Source organism: Stylophora pistillata, chromosome 1 (genome assembly GCF_964205215.1).
Source record: "Stylophora pistillata chromosome 1, jaStyPist1.2, whole genome shotgun sequence".
In the NCBI taxonomy this organism is placed as follows: Eukaryota; Metazoa; Cnidaria; class Anthozoa; order Scleractinia; family Pocilloporidae; genus Stylophora; species Stylophora pistillata.
Genome location: NC_142519.1, coordinates 4,925,219 through 4,940,000, shown reverse-complemented (window position 1 = coordinate 4,940,000; position 14,782 = coordinate 4,925,219). Strand labels below are relative to the sequence as shown.

At 39.2% G+C, this 14,782-nt stretch overlaps 2 protein-coding genes and 1 pseudogene across 3 annotated transcripts in view; 2 read left to right on the top strand and 1 right to left on the bottom strand.

The window, feature by feature from the left end:
* Positions 1-593, top strand: part of LOC148740958 (uncharacterized) — a 600-nt pseudogene extending 7 nt beyond the window's left edge.
* Positions 594-980: 387 nt separating this feature from the next.
* On the top strand, positions 981-1,838 carry LOC148740957 (uncharacterized). Its single transcript, XM_088760817.1, has 2 exons — positions 981-1,005; positions 1,417-1,838. Exons 1-2 carry the CDS (start codon positions 981-983, stop codon positions 1,836-1,838), a joined length of 447 nt encoding a protein of 148 aa, XP_088616943.1.
* Positions 1,839-7,741: 5,903 nt separating this feature from the next.
* Positions 7,742-14,782, bottom strand: part of LOC111319905 (ryncolin-4) — a 28,873-nt gene continuing 21,832 nt past the window's right edge. Inside the window, exons 1-3 of one of the 2 annotated variants that reach the window (XM_088754710.1) lie at positions 10,000-10,413; positions 9,300-9,683; positions 7,742-8,685 (exon numbers count right to left, since the gene is read on the bottom strand). In XM_088754710.1, coding sequence (XP_088610836.1) covers positions 8,420-8,685; positions 9,300-9,683; positions 10,000-10,123 — 774 coding nt within the window. In that variant the 5' untranslated portion in view covers positions 10,124-10,413 and the 3' untranslated portion in view covers positions 7,742-8,419. Of the gene's footprint in view, positions 8,686-9,299; positions 9,684-9,999; positions 10,414-14,782 lie in introns of those variants that run through there. The other variant, XM_088754716.1, reaches the window with a different exon arrangement.

The following is a 14,782-nucleotide window of genomic DNA, read 5'->3' as shown; positions in this document are numbered from 1 at the left end:
TGAGAATTGAAGTTGTACCTATGGACCGATCATTTCAACGCTTCTTATGGAGATCCTTGGATCAGCAGAGAAAACCAGAAGAGTACGAGTTTAACCGAGTCGTGTTTGAAATTAACTCATCACCTTTCCAAGCTCAATTTGTCTCCTAAACACATGCTGAGAAGTACAAAGATGAGCTACCTTTAGCTTCAGAGACAGTATTAAAGTCGACGTATATGGATGACAGTATGGACTCGGTGTTGGACGACAGTCAGGGTATGGAGTTGTTCAAGCAGCTAGATAAGCTGTTGAGCAAGGAAGGAATGCACGCTCGTAAATGGTTGTCCATTTTACCCCAGGTTCTAAAAAAGATACCGATCGAGGACAGAGCATCTGAGGTAGACATCAACAAGGACCCCCTACCAACAGTGAAGACTCTGGGAATCAGGTGGCTTCCAGAAGAAGACGTGTTGACGGTCAAAGCAAGTTCGCTTGAAGAAAACTCTCAGCTCACTAAACGGAATTTTCTGAAGAGAATCACTACATTATTTGACCCAGTTGGTTTTTTGACGCCATTTGGAATTCGAGCCAAGGTCATGATGCAGGAGATGTGAGTGGTAGTACTTGAATGGGACGAGTTATGCCCAAGGGAGTTGATCCACAAGTCTCAAGAATGGTTCGGTGAGTTAGAAGAGTTACCAACGATTAAGATTCCAAGATGTTTACGGTTTGGCCAAGAAGAAGTTTTGCTGTCAGAAACCTTATATACCTTCGTAGACGCGTCACAAGATGCATATGGTGCTGTTGTCTATTCGAGGGTTATCTACAAGAGTGGATTAGTATCCAGTCGACTACCTGCAGCCAAGTCAGTAGCACCACTTGCGGCAACAAGTATACCTCGTTTGGAACTGATGGCAGCAATCCTAGGTCTAAGGTTGACCGAGTCAATTTCCAAAGTTTACAGCTGGGCATTGGGTCAAGCAGTCTTCTGGTCCGATAGCATGAATGTCCTGTGGTGGATAAAAGGTAGAAGTCAGAGATATAAACCTTTCGTAGCAAACTGAGTGGGAGAAATTCAAAGCCTAACAGATCCCAAGCAGTGGCGTTTCGTGCCAACCAAAGAGAATCCTGGTAACTTTACTACGAGGGGTATGAGAGTATCAGACATGGCTAGGGAGGGAAAGTGGAGGAATGGCCCAGATTTCCTTCAAAAGGAAGAGTCAGACTAGCCTAAGAATCAAATTGACACCGAAAAGGTCTCGGAAGCAACGGAAATCAGGAAAGCAACTCCAAGAAGTTCACAGACAGGCCGAAATAACGCAGATTGGATAATGACTTCACTTCATGAAGATGGTCAGCTATAGCGTCTGGATCCAAAACGTTTTTTAAGTTGGACAAAGTTAATAAGAAATCAAGCATGGGTTCATCGTTTCGTAGATAACTGTAGAAGTCCCAACAGAGAGAGAAGAGACTTAGATGTGGAGGAGATCGAAGATGCTGCAATTCAAGTGATTAAAGGTGCACAGAGGAAGGCATTTCCCAATGAGTATTTGGCACTTCAGCGACAACGAGAGTTACCAAAAAAGAGCAAGTTGCTCGGCTTACAACCGTGGCTAGACGAGGAAGGCCAAATGAGGTGCGATGGCCGCCTTAGGTATGCAGAATTTCTACCACAGGATGCCCGTTTCCCGATAATCTTGCCTCGAAAGAGCCATGTGACGAAGCTCATTGTCAAACATTGTCACGAAAAAGACAATCACGCGGGTGGAACGAATCAATTGTTGGCGGCTTTATCAACACGCTTCTGGATCATTTCTGGTCGTGAAGAAGTTCTGGAGTGGGAAAAGATGGGCACGTAAGAATCGCTAAAGTGCAGCTGGGAAAAGAATTTATGACAGCTCGATCTGTTATGAACGAACCTGGAGATAATCGAGATGAGGATGAATACTTTCAGAAACTTCTGGACAGTTTAGCAGTGACTCCGAAGGCCCCCCTTATCATCGGTATTATCGTTTTATTGATATACCATGTCATATCAACGTGGGGGAGAATGAGCAGGAGACAATTGTGCTAATTAGTGTGTGAACAGGAGACAATCGCGTTAATCAGTAGGATCATGGCGTTCATTAGAATTCTTTGCACTACGTGAGCCTTTTGTGCTATTTGCGATCGACCATTTTCATATATATTAGTTATAGTTTAATATTCTGTTCGTATTAAGTTTTCTTTTTTTCTCGGAGAGTGTGGTTCGCTTAAGGTCTGGCGTGTAATCGAGTAAAATAGAAATAAATGTTCTTTCTGGTGAACATTTCGAAAATAACAAATGGCCAAGGTTGAGGACTCCAATATTCAAAAATGAGATTTGACGACACTCTGAATTTTTTAATAAATAAGAAGGTTTATATGTAAAAATGTGCTGGAGAGCAAGGCCTTGCTCTCCAGCAACATTTTCCATACAAATCCTCTAAATTTTCCGAAAGTTCAAAACGCTGTAAAAACAGTGCTCTGTAACTCCCGGGGCCCAAACTTGGCCGTTTTGATATTTTCGATATGCTGTTTCCATTTCTGGTATTCCTCAAGTTGTATCCCATAATATATATATATCTAGAATTGATCACGTGACTACAGCTGCAAAAGGCCTATTCTAGCTTCCGGTCGTCGTTGCAGTCGCTAAAGGTCCATCAAAAGTTCTTTGCTCGCATTGTCCTAACTGGCTACTCATTTGAGCTTAAAGCGTTTTCGTTGCGAACAATTACGTTCCAAAAATCGGCATTTTCAGATTGAAATCCGCCATCTTTGTTAAGACGAAACTGTGATGTAGCAATAGTCAAACACGCTAAATTATATCCCTGTTGATGTGGATGTGAACAAGGAATACAGCGGCGGTGAGAGGGCTACTCATTAAATTCTCGACTTGGATTTTAGTCTAGCTGAGAGGGTGTAATACATGCATTTATGTTTCAACAAAACCTGGCTCGTCTTCAAGGGAAAATTATACCTCTGTTGAGGAGAAAGGGAGAGAAAGTCAGGAAAATGAGTTTCAAGAAGAAATATTGACCGCTCAGTCGCCCACGTCTTGGAAATCGCGAGTGGTTCTCTTGCTGCAACTGTCGAAAGAAACCTACGGAAAACGAGGATATATGCTCCTAAGAATTAAATGTACCAGGACACCGCCTCAATTTGAAAGGCAAAGGCTTTTTCCTCAAACAAATCCAAGCTGTGGAGTGGTAGTTATTTTGCTGAAGAAAACCGCAGTGCCCGCGACAGATTCATTTCACACTGATACCTAATTAAGAAGGAGACGAATTACTTTGTAGTTACAGGAACCCAGCTTCGGTGCATAACTGAACACAAGCCATCATGATTTGGAACTAAGAACCGCCCCAGTTGGCATGCAACAAGTTAGAAATGATGGACTTGAAGATCATTCTTCGTATGCGCAAACACCGAGAAAATTGATCAGTAACAGGTAGTTGCCAAAATTAACGCAGACAGAAGGCAGAAGTTAATTGTTACGAATTAAATTTTGTTTGTTTCAGCATTTACCTTTGATTTGCAGTGGTGTTTTTATCTTTATTGCTTAGAATTACTTTCAACTCAGTTATTTTTCTTTCTAAGGTGTTTGAAATGTCGTCACTTGTGAGAGGTTGCGCTTTGTTATTTTCAACGCGCGCCAGAAAGTCGCCTCTGTCATACAGAGTTTACATTAGAAATTGGCATATGGTATTTGGATGACTGGACTGGACTGGACTGGACTGGACTGGACTGGACTGAACTGGACTGGACTGAACTGGACTGGACTGGACTGGACTGGACAAGTAAAACGCGGACTAGTAAAGCACGGACTAGTAAAGCGCGGACTAGTAAAACGCGCACTAGTAAAACGCGCACTAGTAAAGCGCGGACTAGTAAAACGCTGACTTGTAAAACGCGGACTAGCGTTTGAATAACGTTTGTCTTCTTTATAACTCACTCGCTATCAAATTGTTAAGTTCAAGGAGGATTTTCCCGTAATTAAACTCGTAATTGTAGCCCTAAATCATTCGAGTTCTTCAAATTAAAGAGAAAGCTTTCGCCGAAACACTTTTATTTGTAAAGGTAATTAAAGGCTTCCGAGCAAATTTTGAAAAATTTTTTTGATAAGTAGCTGTCACGATATGACACCTGTCAATTGAGGAGTAAAGAAGCATACGCTAAACAGCAGTACTGGTGTGACAAACACACACGAGTTAAATGATCATGCGACGATTTTCTCGAAAAAAGAAAAACAGTCAGAGATCTTACGGAAAGTATTTTTTTCTATTTTCAACGACGATTAATCTTCGAAGATTTACCTCTGTTCCGTTTTAAAATGTCACGGAAAGTCAAATTGTAAGTGAATGCAAATATGTGTTTTGGAGTTGTCAGTCTGCTTGTTTGTTTTCTGTAATGGCGCGTGTAAATCGGTTTTTCTTCCACCGAAAAGCTGAAGTCAATGAGACTCTTTCTACTTAGACACAAGGAGATTTACTGCGACTTTTATTCATCGAATTCCTGCGTTTCTGCTGTGAAATTTACGACGAAAGTGTATTTTAAGATTTTGAATTGCAGCTGAATAAAACTCTTTCTTTGTTAGCCTAAACTTATAAAATCGTTTGTATCCGGCGCATGTCAGACCCATTGTAGCTTAAAGGTCAAACAGGGATTGTTACTCACTAAATGGGCTCACCATCAAGTCTTGTGATTGCCTTCTTATGAAATTGTTTTTGTGGTTGTTGTTGTTGTTGTTAAGTCCGCGTTTTACTAGTCCACGTTTTACTAGTCCAGTCCAGTCCAGTCCAGTCCAGTCCAGTTCAGTCCAGTCTAGTCCAGTCCAGTCCTCGAAATACCATATGTCCTTTTAAAATCATAAACACTGCATAATTACGTCAAGTAGTTGGTTGGAAGACTTGAAATATATTCAAACTATTTTTACTGTGTCAAATCGATAGATATGGGGAAATATGGGCGCCTGCCTAAACGAAGGATAATTTGTATTTGTCGCACACCTGTCTGTCTTGATCACTTGCCGGCAATGTAATAAATGTCGTTTAGATTTTTTCTCAGGAGAATGAGACTGGTGGGGTAAAAAAAATTTATACGGTGGACTCATAACAGACTTAAGAAAGACAAGATACATTTATACACGGCTTGGAAAAGCACATGATGTTGAAAACCGGCTTTGATCAAGGGTGGCGACAGAGAATTTACCACACGGTGTACCACCACTTCGACCTCCAATTTATTCGCTTACGATAAAATGGTTTAAAAAAAATTCATACATATATAACTGAAATTTGTTCAAGTTTGTTTCCAGCTAAGTCTGTGAAAAGCTCACGGACCGCCAATTGAACTGATTTAAGCAATGGAGGACTTTTTCCGTGTTTACACAGCTTCATCTAAACACGGAAAAACTTAACAGAAAACTTAAACGACTAATCCTTCGGGAGAGTGACTTCGGTCACGACTCTTCTCCTTTCTTTATTTTTTTAAATTACGCAACATATCTGTGTATAGCACTAATAAATTTTTATATAGATATTAAACCATTATCTACATTTGTTCAGGTTTGTTTTCTGCTTAATCTATGAAAAGTTTACGATGAATCAGAATTAAAAACATTAAATTGATATTCAAGCGATGGAGGACTTTTCCGTGTCAGCATAGCCTCACCGAAACACCGAAGGGGGCTGAAAAATTTCAAGAAAGTTTTGCAAAGCCACGAAACGGTCAGGAGAGTTACATAATTCTTGGGACCTCGGTAATATTGATGATTTTTACCATAAACATCATTCATACATATCAGTGCAGAAGGCATTTATGATTTCATTTATTTACCGTTTTTTATCTATGTCAACTTTTTCTGATAAAGTTTACAATAAACCTTGAAATCAATCTAACTTAGTAGGAAGTCGACTCAACTAAATATAATTAATGCCTCTAGGAATTTACTTTTGAATTTAACTAACTGAAGGCAAGGTCTGGCGTAGGTTACCGCTACAAACTTTCTACAAAAACAAAATTTTGCATTTTGTTTTCATCAAAATACGTCTCAAATTAAGCACGTTCCTTTGTAAATCCTAGAGAACTATGCTAAATTTAAAACTTGACTCTCCCTTCACCACACTATGCAATTAGAGTTCACGTTAAGTAAAATAAATCAGCACAAATGATTAAGGGCCAGACGTCAGTTTTCACCTGGGTAGTCGGAGGATGTTTGTATTTGACTGCCATAAAGGTCGGCACACACGAGGGGACCAGTCCTTGCGACTAGTCCGTGCGACTAGTCCCGGCCACAAGTCTTTGAAGGGTTTACACGAGGGGACCGGTAGCAGGGAATAGTCCCTTAAGGCATTCACACGAGGGCATTCAATTGCACAAGAACACAGGAAAATTAAGAGGCAAAAGATGTTTCTTAGTCTGGGGCGTTACACGAAAACAATTAAAATTTGGTAACTTTTCACTGCAGCACTATTAAACATCAACGCAAACGAACTACACTTATTCAGTCGGATTATTCATGCTTTTACGTGTTCCGTTTTTGTTCTTTTATTTTATTTTTAACAGACACAGTCAAATAGGGTAAAAATTCCATCAAAACGGCTCCAAGACATCTGTCTATGTTTACAAAACTAGAAATAGTTTTTTATTCTTCAGCTGTAGAAATCTAGAAGTTAGGGAAAATTCATCATTAGATGACTGCAATGTTTACAAATACCGGAAGTCACGCATCATACTGACCCGTGATTGGCTTATTTACCGTTTAGTCGCAGGGACTGGTCGCACAAACAGTTCACACGAAAGGACAAACATTTGTTTCATGCGACAAGTCCCTGCGACTGGTCGCACGAATTCAAACCAGTCTGAATTCGTGCGACCAGTCGCAGAGACCAAATTTTGGTCCCTGCGACCACAGAAATGTGTAGTTCGCACGAAGGGACTAGCCGCATGAAACTGGTCGTTGGGACTAGTCGCAGGGACTAGTCCCTGCAACTAGTCTCCTGAAGAGTTTACACGAAGGGACTGGTCGCAGGGACTAGTCCCTAGTAGTTTTTATACGCGGGGACCAACGGCACAGGAATGTAGCCAAAATTGGGGGAGAACAGTATCATTCTTAAATGCTGAGGCTTTCTTAAGAAACCAAAATTATCAATAGCAATGTAGCATTGAAATAAATCAGCTCAGTACAAACAGCAGATTGTTCAAGGAAATTTGATTAACACCAAGCGTTTTGAGGAACAATTCGCAGGTACTTGTCCCTAAAATTCAAACCAGTTTGAGTCCGTAGGACTAGTCGCATGGACCACATTTTAGTCCGCCGGTGCGACTAGATTTTGTGGCAAAATGACTAGTTCACACGATCGGAGTTGTCCCGCGACTCGTTAGTGTCATCGCGTGCGCTGACCTTAACAAATATCCTCAACGATGTCTGTTGGTCACGACATCTCTACTTCTGCAAACTACGCGATCATATTTGTGCTTAGTATAGGCCATCGAGCGTGTCCGTCTCAGTATCCATAATAGTTCTGGTTTGTTTCCAGCTACGTCTGTGAAAAGCTCACGGACCAACAATAACATTAATTTAAGCAATGGAGGACTCTTTCCGTGTTTAAGCAACTTCATCTAAACATGGAAAAACCTAACAGAAAACTAGTGGAAATTTCTAACCAAACGATTGATTCTTCGGGAGAGTGACTTCGATCACGACCCTTCTCTTTTCCATTCTACTAAATTAGGCGACACATCTGTGTACATTTCAAATATATTTTCATTTGAATATCAAACCATCACCTGCAGTTGTTCAGGTTTGCTTTCGGCTTAATCCATGAAAGACTTACGATGAATTAAAATTAACAACATTTAAATATATATTTAAGCAATGGGGGACTTTTACCGTTTTAACATAGCCCCATTTAAACACGATGGGAACCAAACCCAAGAAGCAGTCAGGAGGTTTGCATAATTCTTGGAGCTTTAGTTATATTGCTTATTTTTACCACAAACATCATTCATATCCTTGCTGAAGGTTTTTATGATTTCATTTATTTACTGCACATAATTATCTGAACGTGTTCACATCACGTTAACAATTGACCTTGAAATCAAGCTAATTTAGTATATATGAAGTCGACTTAACCTAATAACAATTAAGGCCTCTGGGAATTTATTTTTGGATCTAACTGACTTACGGCAGGGTCAGGCGTAGTTTACCGGTACAAACTTTCTACAAAAAAAGATTTGCTTTTTGTTTCCATCAAGACTTCTCAAAAAAATCACGTTTCCTGATAAATCCTAGATAACTATACCAAAATTTTAAATTTGGCTTTCCCTTTACCGCACTATGCGATTACAGAGCCTTATAAGGGAATCTAGAAAATTTTGTCTTCACAAAAAAAAATCCTTCTTCTCCACTCACCCACGACTAAAAGTGCACTGGTCTGATTTTCATTTCAGTTGTTCTGGGAGCGGTGCCTGCAGCAGAATCGCGACCTTTTAAACGTGCCCAGTGTATTGAATGATCATATCCAGGATGAGGAGGGATGCCGTTGAGATTTGATTCACAAGCTTTATTCGCACCGTACCACCAGCCTCCCCCAAACTGCGATGGACAAGAGTCAGCTGAAAGTTTGTCCCGGGTACCAAATGACGTTCCATTATGAGCGGAAAGGGAATCACGAACATTTTGAGCTAAACACACAAAAAAAGAGGGAAAAAATTAAATATATTTTAAATTTATAGATAATTATTCGCATACGTAATTGTTGAGAGCCTAGCTCTGGCCCATTTAACGATGGAATTCTGCTTCTTGGGGAAGCGACATTTCAGAAAACATTTTTTAATTCTAGAGTATCAAAGTTACTGAATCAAATCTGACCACTAGTTTCCTATACATCCCAGGTCCTTGTGTCACCTGATTGATTCTATGCCACCAAATCACAGCCCTGAACTCTCAAGTAAATGAGTTGTTCAGGGTTAGTCTCATGAGCATAATATGCATAACCAGATATGAATCACACTGATGTTCTCAAGGCAAACAGTCGTTTGTGAGACATATGTTTTGAGATGCACTCTATGTAAGGGAAGTGATAGTAACTGTCGTCCATAACAATTTGAATTGATTAGGAAAGAGTAAATTGACTTACATGAAAACTTGCCGATGTGCAGCTTGTAAAAAGCTGCCTCATTCAGAGGCAAACTCGTTTGTGAGACATTTGCTTTGAGATCTACCCTGTGTAAGGGAGGGGATAGCAATTGTCATTTATGACAATGTGCATTGATTAGAAAAGAGTAAATTGACTTACATGAAAATTTTCCGATGTGCAGCTGGTAAAGAGCTTTCTCGTTCCCAATACCAAACCATTTATACTCTGCGCAGACAGATTCGTTGGCAGTTACTCCCAGATCCACGCGGAGTTTGTTTTCTGTCTTGTTTTGCGTCAGGCGTTGGATCTTGTCCAGTCCGAGCCAAAATTCACGAATGAGGAAATCACCGAATCCCTTTTTATAGTCGTTCCAGGTGCGATTGAAATTCATGGTGAGATCCACTCTCTTCTGGATCACTGTCCATCCTCCACCGGCTGTTGTCTGGTCACAATAGACATCAAAGGCACCTGAACCATCAGGGTCGATTGTATAAACACCACTGATGGATTGGCCGCACGAGTAAAGCTCAGCACAGTTCTTAACTGTTAAGGGATAAAAAATGAAATTATTCTCATCGATTACGGGTATCAGGGAACGGGAATAAGCGAGGAAAAGAAGAAATAATAGAAAATAAAAGAAAAGAAAAAATGCAACAAGTAAGCGACCGTTAGTTCAGTTTTTTTGACAGTTCTGAACTCATGGAGGACGCTAGAGTGCAAGTAGAATTGTTCTTCGCAAGGAATCTCTGAATCCTAACGCCAACCAAGAGAAACGTTCTGCCAATATGTGATCAGCCGTCGTATTCAAGGAAATGAATGTAATCCAAGAGTTATCATAAAAGCATAGATTCTTACTCACATTTCTCGGATTTTCTGCTGTTTTTTTTGCAACTTATCGGAGCCGCACGGGTTGAAGGTAACAATTGAATCATGAATAAGAGTACCACACTGAGCAGCAAAGAAGAATTTTGTGAAACAGACATGATACGATGAAATTTCTCTCCCAACCTTAAAGCTGTAGATCTCGAAATGTACACGTAGCACAGTTGTAGATTGAAGAAATCTCAATGAATCGAACCTGTATTTATACTGCAGTTTCCTATGTTAAGGCGTAGGAACCATAGACGCGATGAGAATTTGCTAGACGACAGTACAACTATATTTCTCGGAAGCCGGAGGCGTGTTCTGGAATAAAGAGCATCCTCTTTCTTAGAAACTAAAGATGTAATGAGAATATGGTGGAAGACAACCGTATTTCCCGGGAGTCTCCCAATACTCATAGTAATAATACTCATAGATAATCTGGAATACAGCATATGTATTTGCCTGCGTGAATTAACATAGGAAGTTCGAATTCACAAAGATTGGGTCGAAATAAGCGCGAAGCTTGCTCTTCTAATTTGAAAAATGTCTCTTTCTTTGCTGGAACAATTCTAAGGTGAACCTCATTAGCACTTAAAAGTAAATTAAATGTTTCATCAATGTCAGACTATGATTGTATGAAAGAGATAAGGAGTTATAGAATTTAGTTCATACATTGTGCGTGATTCATCTGTAAAGAGATAATGAAAAATTTTTGCATAATTTTATGAATGACATCATGGTGGATGAGTTGAAATCGTTATAATGTGTTTCGCCATCATTTTTGAGCTGCATTCTTCTGAGGTATCGTCACTGTAGCAGCTGTTTATGATAATAAGAAAGTGGGTGTTAGGTTAACTCCTTTGGAGCAAGATCGGAATTCCGTCACTCCAAGCTTAATACTTGACTTTTTAAGGTACTCAAGTCTTATTCAAACACCATTGCTTTATTACAACTTGCCATGGCTTAAGTAAAGTCTTGTAGCACGGCGTAGTCGGAAGTACCACTAAGTAAACCTATTTGACTTTCATCCAAGACAAATGATTCGATTTTGTAACTAGTACTGATGCAATTGCTTTTTACGTCTTCCGAATCATCAAAGTGATTGTGCTTTGGGGCATAGAAATATTTTTTAAAGAGGAGAGGAGAGCAGAGGTAATGATAAGATCTATCTGTCTCGGTGGAGCTTATTAAAGTTGAACGGTTTATTTTCCCACCTCATTGATCCTGTCTTATCTGGGATTAATTACGTAAATTATGAACCGATTTTCAAGGTCAGGCGACCAAGTGTAGTCTTGAGTATGGAGTAAATCAAAGACGAAATGATCCGTTATTTATATTCACCAATGAAATTATAAAACAACCATCCACTTATAAAATCTAAAAATCAAACTCAAGCATCCATTTATCTCACGATCCTGCAAGTTTCTCAGTCTCTCGCTTGGTGACCCCTAATTCATTTAACGAGAAAACGAAATTGCTTAAAAAGACCGTGTTACGCCCGATGGTCAAAATTTTTCTTTGCAAGGAATCGCTGAAACCTAACGCCAACCCAGAAAAACATTCTGCCAATATTTAAACAGTCATCGTATTCAAGGAAATGTAATCCAAGGGTTAACATAATATACCAAAGCATAGTTTCTCACCCATATTTCTCGAAATCTATGTTGTTGTTTTTGTGACTTAGCGAAGCTGCACGAGTCAGTTGAAGGTAACAATTGAATCATGAATAAAAATGTCGCACTGAGCAGCAAAGAAGAATTTTGTGAAGCAGACATGGTAACAAGAAATTCCTCTCCCGACCTTAAAGCTGTAAATCGCAAACTGTCTAGTATGTAGCATAGTTGTAGATTAAAGATTCCTATTACTCAAACTTTCTATTTATACAGTGCAATTTTCCTTAACTTATCAAGGCGTAGAAGCTATATAAACGTAATGAGAATATGTTAGAAGACAACTGTATTTCCCAGGGGTCTCCCAATACTCATAGGGGAAGATGTTCTGGATCCGTATTTCTCTGCTTGAATTAGCATAGGAAGTTCAAAAGATTTATAAAATATCTCCAGTCGAAATAAGCGTCAAGCTTGCTCTTGGTTTTTGGATGACGTCTCCTTCTTTGCTTATTCAAACTTCAAAGCTTGCACAATTCTGTGGTCAAACCTCAGTAACCCTCAAAATAAATGCAATATTCCCTCACGGTCCGATTATGATTGTATGAAAAAGATAAGGACTTGCAGAATTCTGCATCTTTGCCGTTTTAATTAATACATCATGTGATATTCATCTGTAAGGAAATAACCATACCTTTTTGCATCTTTTTTTGAATGACGTTCATGAGTACTAAATGTTTGATGTGTTTCGCAATCGTCTTTGTGCCGCATTGTTGCGAGTTATCGTCACTGAAGCAAAAATGTCCTATGAAATTGAGAACGTAGGTGTTGGGTTAATTTCTTCAAGGCAAGATCGGAATTCCGTTGTTATTACAATTAGCGGCGGACTAAACTGTGTTAAGCTCGAACACTCCAATTACATCATGAGCGAGCCTAATACTTGACCGAGTATTGAAATACTCAAGCAAAATTGTTATACTTTTACTCGTTATTTGTCGTAGGTGATGATCTTTGAGGAGGTTAGGATAACTTACTGTTTCTCGCATCCGAAATACAATTTATTTTTAAACTTTTAAGCGATTATTTCAAAGGGAGGTTGTACTTTCTCGCTCGCTCACATTTACAGTGCTATTTGATCTAAACGGCTCAGTAAAAGCTCATCGTATTATCTGCCAGGGACTAAGGCTTCCTCCATCATCCATATCAATATCCTTTCAATATGCAGTGGCACGATATTACAGGCAGCTCAGTGTTTTGACCTTTCGTCTTCTGAATGTGATTATTTTCAAAACAAATATTTTCTAGCAACTGTTTTTCAGTGGGGGCTGATCCAGTTGGGATAACTCACAAGTATCCCCCAAAAAGGCATATCTTTATGATTGTCGCAAGAGATCATTTTATGATTAAGGTGAAAACTTGCTGACATTCATGCGTTTGTCATTTTCACTGGGTTCTTAATATTCAAACCGCACCAAGGAATTCAATAAATCGATTAATCCACCTTGCAATAAATCGATTAATCCACCCTGTAATTCAATAAATCGATTAATCGACCTTGTAGAACTTTCTCTTTTAACTTCCCCATTCGGTTAATACAAGTGAGACATGTTTCTGATAGAGCACTTCACTCCTTTTATGGAGTATAAGGTTTCCGTCGCCCATAAAAAAAGTGCAGTTTCATCAGTTATAAACCCCATTTGACAAAACCATTTGTATGAAGGGAATCCCCGAAGAACATAAAACTTCTTTCTCGCATCTTCGGTATTACGCCTGATTTACGTACTCTTGAATTGAAATGCATGTAATAAATTAAGCTTCCTAATAGTAGAAATAGTGGTTGCTCGGAAATTTGATGAGTACAATGCAAGGTCAAGCAGTTGAAATTTCTTCAGTCTAAGACTGTGCTACAACGCCAGCCATGGTAGATTTCAAGCCACAGAAAGCTATATATATCTCGTGTGGAAGATGTCTCCTTCTTTGTTCACTCAAACATGCGATGCTAGCACAATTCTGAGGTGAAACCTCAGTAACCCTAAAAGACAAATTAAATGTTTCATCACTATTCGAATATGATTGTATGAAAGAGAAAAGGAGTTATAGAACTTAATTTATACATTTTGCGTGATTCATCTCAGTGTAAAGAGATAGTCGTAGCATTCATGAGTCTTATGGGTTGCAATCTTCATAATGTGTTTCGCCATTATCTTCGTGCCACATTCTTGAGAGTTATCGTCGATGTAACAACCCCTCTAGTAAAACTTTCTTAATATGATATTGAGATTGGAGTGTTTGGTAGATTACTTAAGAGCAAGATCGGAATTTCAGCGATAATACAATTAGCGGCTGACTAAACTGTGTTACGCTTGAACACTCCAATTATGATAATGAGCGAGTCAAAGATTCGACCGTTGACCTCTTAAAGTACTCAAGTATATTTCAAAACAAATATTTTCTAGCAACTGTTGCTACGGGAGCTGATCCAGTGGTGAAAACTCACAAGTATGCCCCAAAAAGGTACACTGAGGATTGTCACAACAGAGAGGAGGTTTAAAGCCATTTAACGTTCCTAAGATATTTTGTGATTGAGGTAAACTTGATCATGTAACACTTTCAGGCATTCAAGTGTTCGTCATTTTCACTGACTTGATAAGATTCAAACCGCACAAGTGAATGAAATAAATCGATTTATTATCCAACTACACTAAGACGAGTACAAATAACGCCATAGACGAGTACAAATATCACGCGATATTTGTACACGTCTAATGTAGAGTACCGGTTAAACAGGTTTTCTCGCATCGCGCAAGCGAAGAATTGGATTGTAGTTACGAAATAAAAAAAAAAAAAAAAAGTGGCAGACAATTTGAATCATATTTCCGACGACGAAGAGTCAGAATGGCTGGCAAATACAGATCCAAGTTTATTAGATGAGTCAACTAAAGAAAAACCGCTTGACGAACAGAAACTTTCTTCATTTAATGAAGAAAATAGAAACAGCAACACAACGCGCCAATATTCCGTTCCGCTTCGCATACTTCTGTCACGCACTCCTCTTGAATAACTATCCGCGAAATTCGCCCGCACTGAAATAACAGTTTGGCGTGTTGGATAATAAATATATCTTATTAGACGTTTTGTTGTGTAGTATGGCTGAGTGTTTTTACTCGTTAT